Source organism: Thalassophryne amazonica, chromosome 7 (genome assembly GCF_902500255.1).
Source record: "Thalassophryne amazonica chromosome 7, fThaAma1.1, whole genome shotgun sequence".
Classification (NCBI taxonomy): Eukaryota; Metazoa; Chordata; class Actinopteri; order Batrachoidiformes; family Batrachoididae; genus Thalassophryne; species Thalassophryne amazonica.
The window spans coordinates 9,421,959-9,446,272 of record NC_047109.1 but is presented as its reverse complement, the minus strand read 5'-3'; the positions used below and the strand labels follow the sequence as shown (position 1 = coordinate 9,446,272).

At 47.7% G+C, this 24,314-nt stretch overlaps 1 protein-coding gene across 1 annotated transcript in view; it reads left to right on the top strand.

The window, feature by feature from the left end:
• LOC117513196 (protein spire homolog 1-like) overlaps nt 1-24,314 on the top strand; it is a 183,847-nt gene that overhangs the window by 94,698 nt on the left and 64,835 nt on the right. The window contains 2 exon segments of the mRNA XM_034173493.1: nt 14,499-14,573; nt 14,814-14,978. Coding sequence (XP_034029384.1) covers nt 14,499-14,573; nt 14,814-14,978 — 240 coding nt within the window.

Sequence of the window (24,314 nt, the reverse complement as noted above, 5' to 3'; positions counted from 1 at the left end):
GTTGGGAAAGTGTAGTGACACGGACCCACAACAGGGGGTGCAAATGAACGGTCAATAGATGAGCCAAAAAGTAACAATTTAATGTTGTGAATGTGCACAACGAACATACAGACAATCACAGAATATCATAACAGTCAATACACAGAGGTGACGTGTGGGCAGGCTCGAGGATAGAAGACGTCTGTCCTGAGAAGAGCCGGAACCACACGATTTCCGCCGCCCCAGAACCTGGTGAATACTGGAGCCGCCAAGTCCCGAATTCCCAGGTGATCACCGTCCCCGACTGTCGGATCTGGTACTGCTGGCGAAGAACAAAGACAGTCAAGTGTGGGTGTGTGTACACCCAGTAACAACAACGGTGGGAATGCCACCTCCACCTCTCATTCAATATGTTGCAGCGGTCTCAGCTGAAAAGGAGCGCCGTTTTGCACAGCCTCCTCACAAACGACCGGTTCTCCTGCAAATTCTCACAATAACAGATTAACAAATCTCACAAAAAGGCTGAGAGTATTACCTCCTATGAAGTATGATATCTCGGCAACGAGGTGGAGATGACGTCTGGTCTTTATGGAGTGAGATGATGTTGAGTAGATGGGTGACAGCTGTCAAGAGGTAATGAGCGACAGCTGTCACCCCCGGCTGTGTCCATGGCGGCAGCGCCCTCTCGTGCCTGAAGCCCGCACTTCAGGCAGGGCGCCCTCTGGTGGTGGGCCAGCAGTACCTCCTCTTCTGGCGGCCCACACAACAGAGACAGGGGAAAAAAAACCCACAGCAAAAGTATGATGTTGCATCTGTAATTGCAGGTACAAACCATCACAGTCAATGATTACTACATAGAATAGAACAGAATCGTCTTATATACTCGTATATATCTTCTTGGCATCCGTTCATCTGTGGGAGATGATGGTGTAGTGTCCAGTTTGTTTTTTGCTTTTTATTTATTTATTTATTTTTACACTTTTTCAATTCAATTTTAACTTACTTCATTTATCATCACTCATCTCACTGGACAGGTGAGCAAAGCCAAAGGGCATGATAATAGGTATCAGTAGTGTTTAGCTCACACTGTGAACAAACATCAGAGTCTGAGAAGCCCATTTTATACATCTTATATTGTGTAATGTGTATTCTATGAAGAACTTTGTATTGGATGAGTTGTAAGTTGGTATTTTTTGTCATTGAAAATGTGTTTTTACAAATCTGTGTCCAGTGGTCAGGGTCAGAGGTGAGGAGGAAGTCGTCCCCCCCCCCCCCCCCCATTTTAAACTGGGTAAATGTAAGACAGTGTCCACGCATGATATTAACTTATATACCTTAGACAAGGTTTTCTTTATTGGGAGGAGGTTCTTGATGTCTGTCTCTAATGTGGGTGGTTCTGGTGGGCACTGAAGAGTCTGGAGTATTGAAACCACAGCATGCTTTACTTGATGGTAATGAATAAAATTTCCTCCTATAATTCCAAACCTCTGCATCAAGTTATTAAATGGCACAAACCTGCTATTATGAAAGAGGTGATGAAGGTGTGTGATTCCTTTCTGTTCCCATGTGCTGATATAAAGAGCTACTTTATTAAACATGAAGTCTGGGTTGTGCCAAATAGGAGCATCTATACAGATTTCCATTAGTGAGTTTGTAATTTCTAAAGTTTTTCACCAGGCAGTCAAAGTGGAAGAAATCAACAGATTTTTAAAACATTTATGGCGTTTAATGGAAGTAGTAATCATCATCAATTCATCATCAATTTTATTTATATAGCGCCAAATCACAACAAACAGTTGCCCCAAGGCGCTTTATATTGTAAGGCAAGGCCATACAATAATTACATAAAAAACCCCAACGGTCAAAACGACCCCCTGTGAGCAAGCACTTGGCGACAGTGGGAAGGAAAAACTCCCTTTTAACAGGAAGAAACCTCCAGCAGAACCAGGCTCAGGGAGGGGCAGTCGTCTGCTGGGACTGGTTGGGGCTGAGGGAGAGAACCAAGAAAAAGACATGCTGTGGAGGGGAGCAGAGATCAATCACTAATGATTAAATGCAGAGTGGTGCATACAGAGCAAAAAGAGAAAGAAACAGTGCATCATGGGAACCCCCCAGCAGTCTAAGTCTATAGCAGCATAACTAAGGGATGGTTCAGGGTCACCTGATCCAGCCCTAATTATAAGCTTTAGCAAAAAGGAAAGTTTTAAGCCTAATCTTAAAAGTAGAGAGGGTGTCTGTCTCCCTGATCCGAATTGGGAGCTGGTTCCACAGGAGAGGAGCCTGAAAGCTGACGGCTCTGCCTCCCATTCTACTCTTACAAACCCTAGGAACTACAAGTGAGCCTGCAGTCTGAGAGCGAAGCGCTCTATTGGGGTGATATGGTACTATGAGGTCCCTAAGATAAGATGGAACCTTCCTTTTCTCTCAAAAATTCTTGAAAGGGTAGTTGTAAAACAGCTAACTGATCATCTGCAGAGGAATGGTCTATTTGAAGATTTTCAGTCAGGTTGTAGAATTCATCATAGTACAGAAACAGCATTAGTGAAGGTTACAAATGATCTTCTTATGGCCTCGGACAGTGGACTCATCTCTGTGCTTGTTCTGTTAGACCTCAGTGCTGCTTTTGATACTGTTGACCATAAAATTTTATTACAGAGATTAGAGCATGCCATAGGTATTAAAGGCACTGCGCTGCGCTGGTTTGAATCATATTTGTCTAATAGATTACAATTTGTTCATGTAAATGGGGAATCTTCTTCACAGACTAAAGTTAATTATGGAGTTCCACAAGGTTCTGTGCTAGGACCAATTTTATTCACTTTATACATGCTTCCCTTAGGCAGTATTATTAGACGGTATTGCTTAAATTTTCATTGTTACGCAGATGATACCCAGCTTTATCTATCCATGAAGCCAGAGGACACACACTAATTAGCTAAACTGCAGGATTGTCTTACAGACATAAAGACATGGATGACCTCTAATTTCCATATTGGCCTCTCTTCATTGGCTTCCTGTTAATTCTAGAATAGAATTTAAAATTCTTCTTCTTACTTATAAGGTTTTGAATAATCAGGTCCCATCTTATCTTAGGGACCTCGTAGTACCATATCACCCCAATAGAGCGCTTCGCTCTCAGACTGCAGGCTTACTTGTAGTTCCTAGGGTTTGTAAGAGTAGAATGGGAGGCAGAGCCTTCAGCTTTCAGGCTCCTCTCCTGTGGAACCAGCTCCCAATTCAGATCAGGGAGACAGACGCCCTCTCTACTTTTAAGATTAGGCTTAAAACTTTCCTTTTTGCTAAAGCTTATAGTTAGGGCTGGATCAGGTGACCCTGAACCATCCCTTAGTTATGCTGCTATAGACGTAGACTGCTGGGGGGTTCCCATGATGCACTGTTTCTTTCTCTTTTTGCTCTGTATGCACCACTCTGCATTTAATCATCAGTGATTGATCTCTGCTCCCCTCCACAGCATGTCTTTTTCCTGGTTCTCTCCCTCAGCCCCAACCAGTCCCAGCAGAAGACTGCCCCTCCCTGAGCCTGGTTCTGCTGGAGGTTTCTTCCTGTTAAAAGGGAGTTTTTCCTTCCCACTGTAGCCAAGTGCTTGCTCACAGGGGGTCGTTTTGACCGTTGGGGTTTTACATAATTATTGTATGGCCTTGCCTTACAATATAAAGCGCCTTGGGGCAACTGTTTGTTGTGATTTGGCGCTATATAAAAAAATTGATTGATTGATTGATTGATTATTCAAAACTTTATAAGTAAGAAGAAGAATTTTAAATTCTATTCTAGAATTAACAGGAAGCCAATGAAGAGAGGCCAATATGGGTGAGATATGCTCTCTCCTTCTAGTCCCCGTTAGTACTCTAGCTGCAGCATTTTGAATTAACTGAAGGCTTTTCAGGGAACTTTTAGGACAACCTGATAATAATGAATTACAATAGTCCAGCCTAGAGGAGATAAATGCATGAATTAGTTTTTCAGCATGACTCTGAGACAAGACCTTTCTAATTTTAGAGATATTGCGTAAATGCAAAAAAGCAGTCCTACATATTTGTTTAATATGCGCTTTGAATTACATATCCTGATCAAAAATGACTCCAAGATTTCTCACAGTATTACTAGAGGTCAGGGTAATGCCATCCAGAGTAAGGATCTGGTTAGACACCATGTTTCTAAGATTTGTGGGGCCAAGTACAATAACTTCAGTTTTATCTGAGTTTAAAAGCAGGAAATTAGAGGTCATCCATGTCTTTATGTCTGTAAGACAATCCTGCAGTTTAGCTAATTGGTGTGTGTCCTCTGGCTTCATGGATAGATAAAGCTGGGTATCATCTGCGTAACAATGAAAATTTAAGCAATGCCGTCTAATAATACTGCCTAAGGGAAGCATGTATAAAGTGAATAAAATTGGTCCTAGCACAGAACCTTGTGGAACTCCATAATTAACCTTAGTCTGTGAAGAAGATTCCCCATTTACATGAACAAATTGTAATCTATTAGATAAATATGATTCAAACCACCACAGCGCAGTGCCTTTAATACCTATGGCATGCTCTAATCTCTGTAATAAAATTTTATGGTCAACAGTATCAAAAGCAGCACTGAGGTCTAACAGAACAAGCACAGAGATGAGTCCACTGTCTGAGGCCATAAGGGCTCAGACAGTGGTAATAAAGGGTAAATCTGAGAGTTTGATGTTGTTACATTCTAACTGTTCTAATTCAATCCAGGAGCTGTGGACTGGATCAGGATGAATCCATTTTATCAAGTATTGTATCTGATTAGCCAGATAGTAATGTAGAAAATGTGGTGCTTCCAGACCCCCTTGAGATTTATTTTTCTGAAGAGTAGCGAGACTAATTTTAGCTTTTTTATTTTTCCAGTAAAACTTTGAAATGGCCAAATCTAAAGACTGAAACCAGTTGACTGTGGGTTTGAATGGAATCATTGAAAACAGATAATTAATTTGTGGTAATATTTTCATTTTGATAGTTGCTATTCGTCCTAATAGGGAGATGGGGAGGTTGTTCCATCATTTCAAATCGTTACAGATTTTGTCTGTGAGTGGGGTGAAGTTCAAATGGGCCAGCTCTCCTAATTTAGAAGAGATGTTTATGCCTAGGTACTTAATATTGCCACAAGGAAAGGTATAGTGTGGATCTTGGGGTGAAGGATTCCACGAATCCTCAGTTAAAGGAAGTATCATTGATTTTGACCAATTAATAGAGTAATCTAATAGTTGTGCGGACATAGTGATCAATTTAAATACTTCTTGTAGCGATTTTGAGGGTTCTTGGAGATATAGTATGATATCATCAGCATATAGATTGATTTTGTGGTCAGACATTGCAGAGTTGATACCCTTGATGTTAGCATTCTGATGTATTGCAGCCGCAAGTGGTTCGATCAATATTGCGAAAAGCAGTGGTGAGAGTGAGCAGCCTTGTCTAGTCCCTCTTTGCAGGGTTAATCTCATTAGTTGTGACTGTGGCCTTTGGTGAATTATATAGGGTTTTGTTCCAGTGAATAAATGAGTCTCCAAAACCAAATATATGTAGGACTCTAATCAGGAAACTCCAGCTGACTTTATCAAAGGCTTTTTCTGCGTCCAATGACACCACTATTGCCTTTGTATTGCTACGCTGTGATTTGTCAATAAGATTGAGAAGTCTTCTGACGTTACTGGTAGAATGTCAACCCTAAATGAACCCAGTTTGGTCGTTATGTATTATTGATGGTAATATTTTTTCTAAGCGAGATGCCAATGCCTTAGCAATGATTTTTACATCAGTATTTATTAATGATAGCGGGCGGTAATTTGAAGCCAGAGTAGGGTCTTTTTCTGGTTTTAAAATAAGTTTTATTGCTGCAGTATTCATATGAGTGGGAATCTGACCTTTATTCCAGATTTCTGAAACAGTCCTAAAGAATAGTGGAGCCAGTATCTGCCAAAAATGTTTCAGGAATTCGGGAGGAAAGCCATCTGGGCCCGGAGCCCTGCCATTCAGCATTTTGTTCAAAGCTGCATGTAGTTCTGTGATAGTTAGAGGTGTGTCTAATATATCTGTGTGTTCTTTAGATAGCTGAGGTAGGTTTAGATTGTCGAGGAATGACTGGATATCTACTGGATATCTACTTCATTTCCTGTGGTGACTACGTATGGTTTCCTGCTTGATCCCTAATAGATGTTATCCTTGATTTTTCCTTGTTGCGTTGTAGTTGATTTGCCAGAAATGTACCTGATTTATTGTTATGTTCAAAATTATTATATCTAAGTCGTTGAATGAGGAACTCTGTTTTTTTCTATATAATATGGTCAAGTTGGAATTTAGCATTATTTAATTCAGACAAGTTTGATCACTTGCTTCTGCAGCATATTTTTTTGTTAAATGTTAAATTTTTTTCTCAAGGTCATTTTCTAATTTATGTTCCATTTTACTTTTATAAGAAGAATATAGGATAATTTTCCCTCTGATTACTGCTTTTCCTGTTTCCCAAAGCAAAGAAGGATAAACACTCGGAGAGTCATTTCTTTCTATAAAGTCTGCCCATGATTTTGTCAGTCCTTTAAAAGTGAGGTGTTAAAGCGCCATGAGTGAGATGGTTTAATAGTCGATTCTATTTGTATTGAAAGTGACACAGGTGCATGATCGCTGATAGTGATGTAATGAATTTTAGAATTAATTTTGGTAGTTATAGAATTACTAGTTAGGAACAAGTCAATTCTAGAATGAGACTGATATACAGGAGAGAAGAATGTGTATTCCTTTGTCAATGTATTTTTGATCCTCCAACTATCCACCAGACTAAAGTCATCCGTATACTCCTTTATAGTTTTAGCAGACTGAGAAAGCCTTACAGATGTTGGGGAACTGTAACGATCTAAAGACGGATTTAAAGCAACATTAAAGTCCCCTCCAGTGATGACTGCCTAATTGGCCATTAAATTAGAAATCTGTGAAAACAATGTATGAAAAAAGTTTGGGCCATCATTGTTGGGAGCGTATAAATTAACAATTGTAAATATTTCACTAGAAATAGTTGCCTGGGTTATTATATAGTAATAACAGTGGCAACGATGACACGATGCACAGAAGTTACTTCTGGTCAGACGCAGGAGGAGCCAGGCTCGGAGGCAACCCACAGTGCCCAGAGCCTCCTAGTGTCACCAACACCTGCTGCCAGCAGCTCACCTGACACCCAAAGCCCCCTCCAAGAAACATCATCTCTCAACAACCTGCAGGATCCCCAAAGCCAGCAAGCTCCAGCAACAACGAGCTGGGCTCCTTCAGCCCAACCAAGGATCCAGTGGCCCCAGTCCTCAAAGAGAGCAGAGTGGAAGCAGTTTGATGAGGATGTGGACCAGATCCTGGAGGTGGCCACCAAGGGGGATGTAGACCAGAGGATGAAAACGATGACAACCCTCATAGTGAACATTGCAGCAGAGCGCCTAAGCCAGCACTATCAGCATATGCTCCGAGCCACAGAGCAAGGAAGATCCAGCACCTCAGGGAAGAGCTCAAGCTGCTAAAGAAGCTATACAAAATAGCAGAGGAAGTTGAGCGAGCTGGCCTAGCAGACCTGAGAGCAGTCCTAAGGAAGCAGCTGTTGACCCTGCGGAGGGCAGTGTTCCACAGGAGGAGGCGGAAAGAGAGAGCCAGGAAGAGGGCAGCTTTCCTGGCTAATCCTTTCAAGTTGACCAAGTAGCTCCTTGGCCAAAAGAGGACGGGCCGCCTCACTTGCTCGAAGGAGGAGATCAACAACCACCTCAAGGCCACATACAGTGATCCCAGCAGAGAACAGCCGCTAGGCCCATGTGATGCACTGATAGAACCACCAGAGCCTACTTCAGGCTTCAACGTGAAGGAGCCAAGCCTAAGTGAAGTGGAGGAAGTGGTGAGGGGAGCAAGATCAAGCTCAGCACCAGGCCCAAGCGGTGTGCCATATAAGGTCTACAAGAACTGCCCGAAATTGCTACGCTGGCTTTGGAAGGCCCTGAAGGTGATCTGGAGGACTGGAGGAGAGGGAAGATTGCCCAGCCGTGGAGGTATGCTGAGGGAGTGTACATACCAATAGAGGAAAAGTCTGAGAACATCGACCAGTTTCGGGTAATCTCCTTGCTAAGTGTGGAGGGCAAAATCATCTTCAGCATCATGGCCAAGGGACTCTCCAACTTCCTGCTGAGCAATAAGTACATCGACGCATCTGTACAGAAGGGAGGAATACCAGGAGTCCCCGGTTGCCTGGAACACACAGGTGTGGTAACCCAGCTCATCAGGGAGGCGAAAGAGGGCAGAGGTGACCTGGCTGTGCTGTGGCTGGATCTCATGAACGCTTATGGTTCCATACCCCACAAGCTGGTGGAGGTCACACTGGAGAAACATCATATACCCCAGAAGGTGAGAAGCCTCATCCTGGACTACTATAGCAAGTTCAGCTTGAGAGTTTCATCTGGCCAGCTGACATCTGACTGGCACCAGCTGGAAGTGGGCATAATCACTGCTGGCACCATATCAGTGACACTCTTCGTGCTGGCAGTGAATATGCTGGCCAAGGGAGCTGAAACAGAATGCAGAGGTCCTCTCAGCAAGTCTGGAGTAAGGCAACCACCCATCAGAGCCTTCATGGACGACCTCACAGTGACGACATCAACCGTACCAGGAACCAGATGGATTCTTCAGGGGTTGGAGAGGATCATGGCTTGGGCACGCATGTGTTTCAAGCCAGCAAAGTCCAGGTCTCTGGTTCTATGGAAAGGGAAGGTCTCAGACAAATTCCGTTTCAGGTTGGGAGAGCATCTGATCCTGTCGGTCAGTGAGAAACCAGTGAAGAGCCTGGGGAAGGTCTTCAACTGTAGCCTGAATGACAGAGACTCCATCAAGGCAACCAGTGATGACCTGGATGGATGGCTGAGAGCAGTGGACGAGTCTGGGCTCCTGTGTAGATTCAAGGCCTGGATGTACCAGCATGGAATCCTCCCAAGAATCCTCTGGCCTCTCCTCATCTACGAGGTTCCCATGACCGTGGTGGAATGTTTTGAGCAGAGGGTGAGCAGCTAACTTCGCAGATGGCTGGGGCAGCTTAAGCAACATTGGGCTGTATGGGAACACCAACAAGCTCAGGCTTCCTTTTAGCTCGGTCAGGGAGGAGTTCATCGTGTCACGGACACGGGAATACCTGCAGTACGCAGGATCCAGGGACGCCAAAGTGTCCGGGGCAGGAATTATGGTGAGGACAGGGAGGAAGTGGAGGGCAGCCGATGCAGTCCAGCAGGCAGAATCTCGGCTGAAGAACAAGGCCATCCTCGGTACAGTGGCACAAGGCAAGGCAGAGCGGGACTTGGGATGTCAATATCAACCCAGTACGAGTCTGCCAATGGGAGGGAGAGTCAGAGGCTGGTGCAGGAGGAGGTGCGAGCTTCAGTGGAGGAAGAGTGAAACAGCAGAGCAGTGGCCATGAAGCAGCAAGGAGCTTGGATGAAGTGGGAGCAGGCGATGGAGCGACACATCACCTGGAAGGACATCTGGCAGTGGAACCCCCAGAGGATCAAGTTCTTAATCCAAGGGGTTTATGATGTCCTTCCGAGCCCATCTAACCTGTACACCTGGGGCAAAATGGAGACACCTGCATGCACCCTATGTTCCAAGACGGGAACACTGGAGCACATCTTGAGCAGCTGCTCCAAGGCGCTGAGCGAGGGCCGCTATCGATGGAGGCACGATCAGGTCCTCAAATCCATAGCTGAGGCAATCAGCAAAGGGATTAAGGACAGCCGGTGCACCCAAGCTACAGCCAAAGCCATCCAGTTCATAAAGGAAGGGCAGAAGCCAGAGAAAGCACCAAAGAACTGCTTGGCTGGGTTGCTCTCCACGGCCCGAGACTGGGTGATGACAGTTGAGCTGGAGAGGCAGCTGAAAATACCACCGCACATCACCCAGTCCAAATTGAGACTAAACATCATTCTTGTCTCTTTGGCTATAAGGCAACTGGCCATGCTCGAGTTAACAGTTCCGTGGGAAGATAGGATGGAGGAAGCACAGGAGAGAAAGAGGGAGAAGTACCAGGAGCTGGTGGAGGACTGTCGAAGGAATGACTGGAGGAGCAGATGCATGCCAGTGGAGGTGGGGAGCCGGGGATTTGCCAGCCACTCCCTGAGCAAGGCCTACGGCACACTAGGTATAACAGGTGCCAATCGAAAGAGAGCCATTAACAGCAATGCAGAGGCTGCATAGAAAGCGTCCAGATGGCTCTGGCTGAAGAGGGGAGAGAGGTGGGGGGAGTAGAATGCCACTTGGACACAGGCCGGGGTTTGATCAGCCCCGGTTGGGTTGCCTGGACGAGGGTGTCTGTTGTGAGACCCGAAACACCCAGTGACTCCAGGAAACAACACTGATGATGTGTCCAAGTTAGTGCATCAGGGGATGTTTGCAAAACTATACCGACCTTCAGGATCTGTCACAGAATTATTAAGAATGAATGGAACTTTTCTATGAACTAATATACTTACTCCTCTTTGTCTGCTGTTATAACAAGCTGAAAAACACTGACTAAATATTGGGCCAATCAGTAAATTTTCTTCTACTTTAGATATATGTGTTTCTTGTAGAAGACAAATATCTGCATTTCATTTTGCGATGTGATCCATGACTTTTACCTTCTTTGCCTGTGAGCGAATGCCATGCACATTCCATGATACCAAATTTAGAGGATGCATATTAAAGAAAAAAAGAATTCTGATACTACATATTGAAACAGCTCACAGAAAAGAGAAACAGACACAAGTACGACATACATTGAACATAGATTACACATATGCATGATGAGTGAGTGTAACAGGTGTGAGTGGGTTAAAGTGCACGTGTAGCTTAAGGAGAGACTGTGTGCAGTGGGAGCGTGTTTAAATTATCCATCTTCTTAAGACTGCGGACATCCTCACAAGAGCCATGGGGTTGTGGATGGATCCCGATACAGCTGACCATCTATATACAGTTTATCTACTACCAAGTACGCACGTTCATTATTCTGTCTATGCCGTTTCATGACCGGGTAAAGAATCTTTCTGCAGTCGTTGATTTCTTTTGGAAACTGGTCATTTATTCCAAAGCTGCCTCTGAGCTCTCTGGCTTTGCTTTTAATGAGATCTTTATGTTTGTAGTGTTCTAGTTTGGCGATGATGGGTCGAGGTCTTCTGCTCTTGGGTCCACCGAGTCTGTGCACACGATGAAAAGTGATGTTATCGACAGTAGGTGAAGGAAGGAGTTTGGAAACCATGAAGTCTTTTAAAAGGGTTTCTGGATCATCTGAGGCAGGTTTTCTGGTATCCCTGAGAAAATTAAGTTATCACGCATGCTCCTTGACTGAATATCCAGTATTATTTCATTAGCCTTCTTGTTTTCTTTGGTTAGCATGTCTGTTGTTTTGGTTAATAACTCCACCGACGCTTTGAGTGATTTATTTTCAGACTCCAGTCGTTCTATTTTTTCGTATGCAAAATTGAGGCTTACCTGAATGTCTTTAATCTCCGTGTGTAACACCATAAGTGAATCCAGCTTCGTATTGATGGACCAGAGCACACTTACCTCCACCTCCGTTGTCTGGAGATCCTCTGTGTCTGTAGAGGAGTCCTTTTTCTTACGTTTACACGGGTTGTTGTCGTCTTTGTGTACCGGAGAAGCCATGTCCGAGCAGCAGGCCTGGTAGTAGTGATCGATGTAGTTTTCTAAATCGACGATGCAATCCACTGTTGTTGGTTCCAGATTCCACGTCCACCAAGAGCTGTTGTTGTTAAGGCTTTCTTTCGTTTGCTGTTTGTGGATATTTAATTAAATCCAGCGGGCTTTTTTTCCATCAATTGAAACGCTGCGTCATTGAGTCTCGCTCCTGTTGCGCTGTGCCGTTCTACGCCATCTTGTCACTCCCTTTGTAGTGACCTACTACAAACGACTATTCTGGTTTAGATCAGGGAGGCCGTTCCTCCCAATCACGCCTGTCCAGGTGTCACTGTCATTGTCCACTTGTGTGTTGAAGACCCCCAGCAGAACAATGGAGTCCTTCACCAGAGCCCCATGGAGGACTCCATTCAGGGACTCCAAGAAAGCCAAATAGTCCAAACTGCTGTTCAGTGCATGTGCACAAACAACAATCAGAGTTTTTCCCCCCACCACCCAAAGGCGCAGGGAGGCAACCCCTGCTGCCCGGGTCTGGTCTGCGGAAGCCCGTGACTTTCGCTGTCACCCATGGGACAGCGCACCTGACACCAGCAGTTCACCCTGTGGGTGGGTGAGCCCACAGGGTGGAGATGAAAGGTCCACATTGCCTTATTGGGCTGTGCCTGACTGAGCTCTGTGGCAAGCCCAGCCACCAGGTGCTCGCTGACAGGCACTACATCCAGGACTGGCAGCAGACGGGGGCCCAGAGCTTCTTCCGGGCCGGATCACATTTCCTCTGCCTCATTCTGTCATGGTGTCTTGTGAACCATTCTTAGTCTGGCCTCTTGCTTGAGATCAATTTTATATATATATATATATATATATATATATATATATATATATATATATATATATATATATATATATATATATATATATATATATATATATATATATGTGTGTGTGTGTGTGTGTGTGTGTGTGTGTGTGTGTGTGTGTGTGTTTGTGTGCAGAAGGTGCTGGAAGGGGGCGTGGCCGGGGAAGACAAAGGTAAGTGCAAGAGAGTGCAGTGAGGCAAAAGCAAAGTGAACTGGGGCAAGATAACTAAGTGGCTGAAAAACCAACAGTGCAAAGCAAGTTAAGTAAGTGACAGAAAAACTAACAGTGAATAACGTGACGTGTTCCAGACAAGTAATAATGCGTGAGCAAAACAAAAGGGGAAACAAAACTAGGAAATAACATGACTAATCCAAATAGCGGGAAACAAGAAGATCTATGATTATAATTTAAACTAGAACAGGGACTGATACAGATTAAAGTATAAAAATAAAATGCAATACTGATCCAGAGATGGCCAATCAGATTACAAGCTGAGCAGAAAATAACTGACATGAAACAAAACCAGTAATCACAGAATAAAACACAAAATAGATGATAAACAGAATAAACAAACCCAGTGACTACAGAATAATGCAATAAATAAAACAAGATAACTGATAAACAGAAAATGCAATAAATAACAACTGGAACATGATATGAAAAGAAACACTGAAGGTGAATAATAACCAAAACCTGTGACTAAAGCATAATACAAGAAATGTGATAAACAAGACTAAACTTAAAGGAACCGGATTGAAAAAAAAACAATAACCAACCAATAGATAACTGAAGGAAGAATCTGTGACAAAAGTGTAACATAAAGAAAAGCAATGAATGAATAACTGCAAACTAGTAAAGAATGAAATCAGTGACTCAATAGTAAACAAAGCAAAGCAATAAACAGAAACAAACTGAGACTAACATGATAAAGTATAAACTAATTAAAGGTAAAACCAGAAAATCAAAAAGGGAATAAGGCAACAAATGAAGACCTAACCCCTGAGCTGGGGCTGAGCATGACATTAACAGGTTAATAAGATTCTGTTTCATCGCATAATTGTATTTTGGACTTGACATGCACTTATTCAGTAAAAATGCATGAGCATGAAACAAAATACTATTGTACTGTGTTGTATTATTGCAAATTTTATAACACACAGCTGTGTATTGTGTATTACAATAATGGTTTATATATTTGCTACACATGGATTTTGTTGTCAAAAACCAGGGGGCACTGTTGTACTGCATATAAATAATCTGTTGGTTTAGTGCTGAGAAGAACAACATGAAAACAATATCCTATGTCAACTAATCAACTGGGTTCGTTCTTATGGCCCTCTGTCAGAAAAGGGTGGATTGTCCCTTCTGGGTCAGGGGAGAGATAGAAGGAACTGAGCCAGAAGGCGAGGCTCTGAATTTACCCGTCAGTTTGGGTCCTGTCCTCATCTATGGTCATGAACTCTGGGTAATGACTGAAAGAATAAGATTGTGGATCCAAGCGGGGTATCTGGTCTTACACTCAGGTCGGGTATCGGTCTTACACTCCTGGACAGGGTGAGAAGCTCGGTCATCGGGGAGGGATGCGGAGTAGAACTGCTGCTTCTTCGCATTGAAAGGAGCCAGCTGAGGTGGATCAGGTATCTGGTGAGGATGCCCCCTGGTCGTCTCCTTTGGGAGGTCTTCCAGGTATGTCCAACTGGGACAAGGCCCCAGGAAGACCCAGGACACACTGGAGGGATTTTATTTCCCATATTTCCCAGCTGGCTTGGGAAAGCATCGAGAAGAGTTACAGGCAGAGGATAGGGAAGTGTGGGTTGAGCTGCTTGGTCTGCTGGATCTGGATAAGCGTCAGAAAATGAATGAATGAATGACTGATGAATTATGTGCTAACATAAGAACATGACAGTCTGAATTGGAGGAACAGCTCTGGTATCTTTTGTTCTGTACGTTAATGGATGAACTCTATGTGTCTGTTTTTCTTTTCTCCAGAATCTCCGCAAGATGGAGGAAGAGACTTCAGAAGATGCTGGTCGTGACCTCAATGAGCTCCAGAATGCTGACTGGGTAGGGACAAATGACTATTGAAACACATTTTCTTCACTAACAGGGTTGCTATAATTCAGAAATTTCAAATTATGAAAGATCTGATTCAAAAGGGATTAAGAACTATAAAGGACCATGTTGACGTGGATAGAACCACGACCCTCGACAAGCCCTCCTCATTTGAACTTTAATGGGTCGTGGTATTTTCTGCTTCCATGTTGGGATCTTTTTCCTCACGCTACCCTTTGCTTCCTCTGTCAGGCTCGATTCTGGGTCCAGGTCATGAGGGACTTACGTGAAGGGGTCAAACTAAAGAAGGTGCAGGAGCGCCAGTACAACCCTCTGCCCATCGAGTACCAGCTCACTCCTTATGAAATGCTCATGGACGACATCAGGTCCAAACGCTACAAACTGCGTAAAGTCATGGTGAGTCTCTGATGTGTCACAGATCAATTTTTCCACAAAATGTGCCCCAAAACATCTCCAATTGTCCTGTGTGTTTCAGTGGTAAATCCAGAACTGTTGGAGCGAAATCTGAAAATATTCCTGATAGAGAGCAGGTAGCTTAGTGGGAAAAGGAGCTGGGCTACTCATAGGTAGACTAAGTGTTGGGAAAGTGTCATGACACGCACCCACAACAGGGGGCGTAAATGAATGGACAATGGAATAGCCAAAAGTAACAATTTACTGTTGTGAAGTGCACAACGAGATACAAACAATTATAGTTTTTGGAGTTACACAATGTACAACGGTGACGTGTGGGCAGGCTCGAGGATAGAAGACATCTGTCCAGAGAAGAACCGGGTCCCACACGATTTCCACTGCCAACGGATCTGGAACACACCGGAGCCGCCAAGTCCTGAGTCCCCAGGTGGCCACCGTCTGCAGCTGTCAGATCTGGTACTGCTGGCAGGAAGCAGAGACAGTTAATGGTAGATGTGTGTGCACACACCCAGTAAACAGTCAGCAAAATAATTCCGTATGGAGGGCAGACACCTCCAAACAACTACGTGCAGGTCCTGACTCTACTTATCCTTAAGGAGAGAGATTCGTCGTCTCCTGAAGGTTCCACTATTCCAGCCTCCAGCTGTGGCACGGTCCAGGAACGCCTGCAAAATACTCAAACAATTGTGCAATCGGCACCAAAACTTGCTGAGAGGTTTACCTGTGAGGTAGACTGATTTCTCAGCAGCGAGGTGGAGTTGCTGCCCGGCTTTTATGGTGACGTTGATAATGATGAGGGACAGCTGTCAGGTGGTGACGAGGAACAGCTGTCATCTCCAGCTGCTACCGTGAGACAGCGGCGCCCTCTCGTGCCTGAAGCCCACCATTCAGGCAGGACGCCCTCTGGTGGTGGGCCAGCAGTACCTCCTCTTCTGGCGACCACACAACACTAAGTTAGATTCCTGGTGACAGTGCCTATCTGTTTCCTTGGACAAGAGATTTCATCTGCATGGTCCAAGTCCATCCTACTTCAAATTGGTACTGGCCTTGGCTGGAAGTAACCTGAGACCTACTGGTGTCCCGTCCATGGGTAGTCAAAGAATCCTCATCTGGGAATAAGCATTGACACCAATGGGCCACAGAGGATCTGTGGCTTTTCTCACTTTCGTATCTTTATTAATCTTTTGGGGTTTTAACTGATGGTCAGACAAATGAAGACATTTCATGATACTGGAATCTAGACAGTCAAGATGGAGAATTTTTGTCCCATATAATGAAATATTGCTTGTTGACATGAGCCAGTCATTGAGTTGGAGATCAGCAGGATTGATTGGTAAAAGAGGGTGCTGACTCAGTCGATGAAGCTCTCAGATTGATCAGATCGATTGACTGCCCGTATTCAAGCATGGACAGGAATTTAAATGAAATTACATTAAATGTCTAATTATATATATATATATATATATATATATATATATATATATAAACATCAAACCCATTTTTTTAAAATGGTAAAAGCACATTGTAGCAAATTGTTGAAATTCATTGTTACTGTTGTGTGGGCCGCCAGAAGAGGAGGTACTGCTGGCCCACCACCAGAGGGCGCCCTGCCTGAAGTGCGGGCTTCAGGCACGAGAGGGCGCTGCCGCCATGGACACAGCCGGGGGTGACAGCTGTCGCTCATTACCTCTTGACAGCTGTCACCCATCTACTCAACATCATCTCACTCCATAAAGACCAGACGTCATCTCCACCTCGTTGCCGAGATATCATACTTCATAGGAGGTAATACTCTCAGCCTTTTTGTGAGATTTGTAACTCTGTTATTGTGAGAATTTGCAGGAGAACCGGTCGTTTGTGAGGAGGCTGTGCAAGACGGCGCTCCTTTTCAGCTGAGACCGCTGCAACATATTGAATGAGAGGTGGAGGTGGCATTCCCACCGTTGTTGTTACTGGGTGTACACACACCCACACTTAACTGTCTTTGTTCTTCGCCAGCAGTACCAGATCCGACAGTCGGGGACGGTGATCACCTGGGAATTCGGGACTTGGCGGCTCCAGTATTCACCAGGTTCTGGGGTGGCGGAAATCGTGTGGTTCCGGCTCTTCTCAGGACAGACGTCTTCTATCCTCGAGCCTGCCCACACGTCACCTCTGTGTATTGACTGTTATGATATTCTGCGATTGTCTGTATGTTTGTTGTGCACATTCACAACATTAAATTGTTACTTTTTGGCTCATCTATTGACCGTTCATTTGCGCCCCCTGTTGTGGGTCCGTGTCACTACACTTTCCCAACAGGATATCTCGGCCAGCGTCATGGACTCCGAGGGGCGTCACCCGGCTGTTGAACGACCAATGGGAGAGCAGGGAGCGCAGGCGTCTGCAGGAGACGTGATTGGTGAGCTGCAGCACATTCTCACCGCCTTTACGGCTCGGTTGGATCAAATGACTGAGCAAAACATCCTCCTGAACCGCAGGGTGGAGGCTCTCTCCGCACAGATGGCGGCGAGCGCTCAGGGCGCTGCTGCAGCTCGTCCTCCTGCCGACCCTGTGCAGGATATAAACGTTCCAGTGGTGGTTCAAGAACCCCTCCCACCATCCCCTGAAGCATACATAAGCCCTCCTGAGCCGTACGGAGGTTGTGTGGAGACGTGCGCGGACTTTCTTATGCAGTGTTCGCTCGTCTTCGCACAACGTCCCGTCATGTACGCGTCAGATGCTAGTAAAATAGCTTATGTGATTGCTCTGCTTCGGGGTAAAGCACGCGCCTGGGCTACGGCGCTCTGGGAACAGAACTCACGGTTGTTATCAGCATACACTGGGTTTGTGGGGGAGTTCAGAACAGTGTTTGATCACCCTAACAGAGGAGAGACCGCTTCATCTGTGCTGCTGTCAATGAGACAGGGACGCGAGAGCGCAGCTGCTTATGCAGTCAACTTCCGCATCGCGGCTGCGAGGTCCGGCTGGAATAACTTTGCGCTCCACGCCGCCTTCGTAAACGGACTGTCGTTGGTTCTGAAGGAGCAGCTGGTAGCTAAGGAGGAACCGCGGGATTTAGATGGGCTTATCGATCTCGTTATACGGTTAGACAATCGGTTGGAGGAACGCCGTCGGGAGCAAGGCAAAGGACGTGACCGGATACGCGCCGCCCCTCTCCCTTCCGGGTTCGATAAGGCGCCGCCCTCCCCACGCTCCACAGCGGCAGCGCTTTGTGGGGCAACAGCTCCCCCTGCTGACGTTGTTAGGGAAATGCACAGGGCCAAAATGGGGAGGCTGATCCGTGGAGAGTGTTTTCTCTGCAGCTCAACTGAGCACACACAGAGAAACTGCCCCAAACGGCCAAAACGACAACAACCGCCCTTAGAGACTGGGCTAAGGAGGGGTCAAACCATTCAAGTGAGACACACACAAATTGCCACACGACTCCCAGTCACAATCCTGAGCGGGGATTTAACCCTTCAAGCCCGAGCACTGGTGGACACGGGGTCAGAAGGGAATCTGCTAGACAGCAGATGGGCAAGGGAGGTAGGGCTCCCTCTGGTGGCGCTTCCTTCGCCATTGCAGGTGCGGGCACTAGATGGCACCCTCCTCCCTTTACTCACACACAAGACACAACCAGTAACTCTGGTAGTGTCTGGAAACCATCGGGAGGAGATTGAGTTTTTTGTGACTCCTTCTACCTCCCGCGTGATTTTGGGCATCCCATGGATGTTGAAGCACAATCCCCGGATTGATTGGCCATCTGGGGTGGTGGTTCAGTGGAGCGAAACCTGCCATCGGGGGTGTTTAGGATCCTCGGTTCCTCCCGGTTCACAGGCTAAGGAGGAGGTCAAAGTCCCTCCCAATCTGACGGCAGTGCCGGTTGAGTACCACGATCTTGCTGACGTCTTCAGCAAGGATCTGGCACTCACCCTCCCCCCGCACCGTCCGTACGATTGTGCCATTGATTTGGTTCCAGGCGCTGAGTTCCCATCCAGCAGGCTGTACAACCTCTCACGACCTGAGCGCGAATCAATGGAGACCTACATCCGGGACTCATTAGCTGCCGGGCTGATCCGGAACTCCACCTCCCCGATGGGGGCAGGTTTCTTTTTTGTGGGCAAGAAAGATGGCGGACTTCGTCCATGTATTGATTACAGGGGGCTGAATGAGATTACGGTTCGCAACCGATACCCGTTGCCATTGTTAGATTCCGTGTTCACCCCCCTGCATGGAGCCAAAATCTTTACTAAGCTGGATCTTAGGAATGCGTATCACCTGGTTCGGATCCGGAAGGGAGACGAACGGAAGACGGCATTTAACACCCCATTAGGTCACTTTGAGTACCTGGTCATGCCGTTCGGCCTCACCAACGCCCCCGCGACGTTCCAAGCCTTGGTTAACGACGTCTTGCGGGACTTCCTGCACCGATTTGTCTTCGTATATCTGGACGATATTCTCATCTTTTCTCCGGATCCTGAGACCCATGTCCAGCATGTACGTCAGGTCCTGCAGCGGTTGTTAGAGAACCGACTGTTTGTGAAGGGCGAGAAGTGCGAGTTTCACCACGCGTCTTTGTCCTTCCTGGGGTTTATAATCTCCTCCAACTCCGTCGCCCCTGATCCGGCCAAGGTTGCGGCGGTGAGAGATTGGCCCCAACCAACAAGCCGTAGGAAGCTGCAACAGTTCCTCGGCTTTGCTAATTTCTATAGGAGGTTCATTAAGGGCTACAGTCAGGTAGTTAGCCCCCTGACAGCCCTGACCTCTCCAAAAGTCCCCTTCACCTGGTCGGATCGGTGCGAAGCCGCGTTCAAGGAGTTGAAACGACGGTTCTCTACTGCGTCAGTTTTGGTGCAGCCCGACCCTAGCCGCCAGTTCATGGTTGAAGTGGACGCCTCTGACTCAGGGATAGGAGCCGTGCTGTCCCAGAGCGGAGAGACCGATAAGGTTCTTCACCCGTGTGCCTACTTTTCCCGCAGGTTGACCCCGGCTGAACGGAACTATGATGTCGGCAATCGAGAACTCCTTGCGGTGAAAGAGGCTCTTGAGGAGTGGAGACACCTGTTGGAGGGAGCGTCTGTGCCGTTCACGGTTTTCACTGACCATCGGAACCTGGAGTATATCAGGACCGCCAAGCGGCTGAACCCCAGGCAAGCCCGCTGGTCACTGTTCTTCGGGCGTTTCGACTTCCGGATCACCTATCGCCCCGGGACCAAGAACCAGAGATCGGATGCCTTGTCCCGGGTACACGAAGACGAAGTCAAAACAGAGCTGTCGGATCCACCGGAGCCCATCATTCCGGAGTCCACTATCGTGGCCACCCTCACCTGGGACGTGGAGAAGACCGTCTGGGAGGCCCTGGCATGGAGCCTGGACCCTGGAACCGGTCCGAAGAACCATCAGTATGTCCCACCAGAGGCCAGAGCTGCAGTCTTGGACTTCTGTCACGGTTCCAAGCTCTCCTGTCATCCAGGGGTGCTAAGGACCGTGGCAGTTGTCCGGCAGCGCTTCTGGTGGGCGTCTATGGAGGCCGACGTCCGGGAATGTATCCAGGCCTGCACCACCTGTGCCAGGGGCAAGGCAGTACATAAGAAGGCCCAAGGACTCCTCCAGCCGCTGCCGGTGCCTCATCGCCCCTGGTCCCACATCGGCCTGGATTTCGTCACGGGCCTCCCGCCGTCCCAGGGCAACACCACCATCTTCACGATAGTGGACCGATTCTCCAAGGCGGCCCACTTCGTGGCCCTCCCGAAGCTCCCAACAGCCCAGGAGACAGCAGACCTCCTGGTCCACCACGTCGTCCGTCTGCATGGGATACCCTCCGACATCGTCTCTGATCGTGGTCCCCAGTTCTCCTCACACGTCTGGAGGAGCTTCTGCAGGGAACTGGGGGCCACCGTGAGCCTCTCGTCCGGGTACCATCCACAGACGAACGGACAGGCAGAGCGGGCCAACCAGGACTTGGAACAGACCCTCCGCTGCGTCACATCCGCGCACCCGACGGCCTGGAGTAACCATCTGGCCTGGATCGAGTATGCGCATAACAGCCAGGTGTCTTCTGCCACCGGCCTCTCCCCATTTGAGGTGTGTTTGGGGTATCAGCCCCCGTTGTTTCCCGTGGTGGAGGGAGAGGTCGGTGTGCCCTCGGTCCAGGCCCACCTGCGGAAGTGCCGTCGGGTGTGGCGCACCGCCCGTTCTGCCTTGTTGAAGGCCCGGACGAGGGCGAAGACCCATGCAGACCGCCGGCGATCCCCAGCCCCTGCTTACCAGCCCGACGGACATCCCCCTCCAGGTGGACTCCCCAAAACTTCAGGACAGATACATTGGCCCCTTCAGGATCCTCAAAGTCCTCAGTCCTGCCGCAGTGAAGCTCCAACTCCCGGCTTCACTGCGGATCCATCCGGTTTTCCACGTGTCCCGCATCAAACCTCACCACACCTCACCCCTCTGTGCTCCCGGACCGGCGCCGCCTCCTGCTCGGATCATCGACGGGGAGCCGGCTTGGACGGTGCGCCGGCTCCTGGACGTCCGTCGGATGGGTCGGGGGTTCCAGTACTTGGTGGACTGGGAGGGGTATGGACCCGAAGAACGCTCCTGGGTGAAGAGGAGCTTCATCCTGGATCCGGCCCTCCTGGCCGACTTCTACCGCCGACACCCCGACCAACCTGGTCGGGCGCCAGGAGGCGCCCGTTGAGGAGGTGGTCCTGTTGTGTGGGCCGCCAGAAGAGGAGGTACTGCTGGCCCACCACCAGAGGGCGCCCTGCCTGAAGTGCGGGCTTCAGGCACGAGAGGGCGCTGCCGCCATGGACACAGCCGGGGGTGACAGCTGTCGCTCATTACCTCTTGACAGCTGTCACCCATCTACTCAACATCATCTCACTCCATAAAGACCAGACGTCATCTCCACCTCGTTGCCGAGATATCATACTTCATAGGAGGTAATACTCTCAGCCTTTTTGTGAGATTTGTAACTCTGTTATTGTGAGAATTTGCAGGAGAACCGGTCGTTTGTGAGGAGGCTGTGCAAGACGGCGCTCCTTTTCAGCTGAGACCGCTGCAACATATTGAATGAGAGGTGGAGGTGGCATTCCCACCGTTGTTGTTACTGGGTGTACACACACCCACACTTGACTGTCTTTGTTCTTCGCCAGCAGTACCAGATCCGACAGTCGGGGACGGTGATCACCTGGGAATTCGGGACTTGGTGGCTCCAGTATTCACCAGGTTCTGGGGCGGCGGAAATCGTGTGGTTCCGGCTCTTCTCAGGACAGACGTCTTCTATCCTTGAGCCTGCCCACACGTCACCTCTGTGTATTGACTGTTATGATATTCTGCGATTGTCTGTATGTTCGTTGTGCACATTCACAACATTAAATTGTTACTTTTTGGCTCATCTATTGACCGTTCATTTGCGCCCCCTGTTGTGGGTCCATGTCACTACACTTTCCCAACAGTTACAGGAAGATTGGTGGGAGGTACAATAGTGTGTTTTCTCACGTACAAATCACTATTCATTTTTGAAACATATATTTCAAAAGAATTCAAGAAACATCATTTTGTAACAACCTGGAAAGATTGTTCAATCACACTCTAGCCCAGGGGTGGCCAAGTTCGGTCCTCGAGAGCCACAATCCTGACACTCTTAGTTGTCTCCCTGCTCCAACACACCTGAATCCAATGAAAGACTCATTAAAACTCTGCTAACGAGTCTTTCATTGGATTCAGGTGTGTTGGAGCAGGGAGACAACTAAGAGTGTCAGGAACGTGGCTCTCGAGGACCGAACTTGGCCACCCCTGCTCTAGCCAAAGGAACATAAAATATTTTTAATGTGTTTCTTGTTTCCACTGTACTGAAAACATCCTGAACTGTGAACTCTGATCAACTTGCAGTCTGGAAAATACCATAGATATTGCATTTTATTTTTACAGGGTAGTAACACAAAGCATGAACTTATGGAGAGAATACCAAATTTTAGGGGTTCTTATATATATATTTAACAATATTTTTACACACTGAATTAAAATCATTTTATATTTATCCACAGAAACAAATTAGACCTCAGATTAGTGTTGGGAAAGTGTAAGTACACGGACCCACAACAGGGGGCGCAAATGAACGGACAATGGAATAGGTCAAATAACAACACTTTACTGTTGCGAACGTGCACAACAAACACAACAGATTACACAAAAGATCAGAGGTCAAATTACAAGGTGTCGTGTGGGCAGGCTCGAAGATAGGAGACGCCTGTCCAAAGCAGAACCGGAACCACACGATTTCCTCCGCCACCAGACCCCGGGAATACTGGAGCCGCCAAGTCCCGAACTCCCAGGTGGCCACTGCCTCCGCGTGTCGGACCTGGTACTGCTGGCGAGGAACAAAAACACAATTAAACGTGGGTGCGTCTGCACCCAGCAATCTGCACGGCAGGGAAGCTACCTCCACCTCTCGTTGGAGAAAAAGTCTGTTATCACTCACAAAAATCACAAAAAGGGCTTTCTATCAAGCAGTCAGGCTGAGGATATTACCTTTCAGGTAGAACAATATCTCGGCAAAGAGGTGGAGATGACGTCTTGCTGATATACCGATGCAGATCAGATGAGTGGTGACAGCTGTCACAGGTGATGAGTGTCAGCTGTCACCCCGGCTGCTCCTGTGAGGCGGCAGCGCCCTCTGGTGCCTGGAGCCCGCACTCCAGGCAGGGTGCCCTCTGGTGGTGGTGGGCCAGCAGTACCTCCTCTTCAGCGGCCCACACAACAGGACCCCCCCCTCAACGGGCGCCTCCTGGAGCCCGACCAGGCTTGTCCGGGTGGCGGCGGTAGAAATCGGCCAGGAGGGCCGGGTCCAGAATGAAGCTCCTCTTCACCCAGGAGCGTTCTTCAGGTCCGTACCCCTCCCAGTCCACCAAATACTGGAAGCCCCGGCCCATCCTACGGACATCCAAAAGCCGGCGCACAGTCCAAGCCGGCTCGCCATCGATGATCCAGGCAGGAGGCGGTGCCGGACCCGGAGTACAGAGGGGTGAGGTGTGATGTGGTTTGATTCGGGACACGTGAAATACAGGATGGATCCGCAGTGAGGCCGGCAGCTGAAGCCTCACTGCGGCTGGACTGATGACCTTCTGGATTTTGAAGGGACCGATGTAACGGTCCTGTAACTTGGGGGAGTCCACTTTGAGGGGATGTCCTTTGTCGACAACCACACCTCCTGCCCTGGCCGATACGCAGGGGCCGGGGTTTGCCGACGGTCTGCATGGGCCTTTGACCTCATCCGGGCCCTCAGCAAGGCAGAACGGGCGGCACGCCACACCCGACGGCACTTCCGTAGGTGGGCCT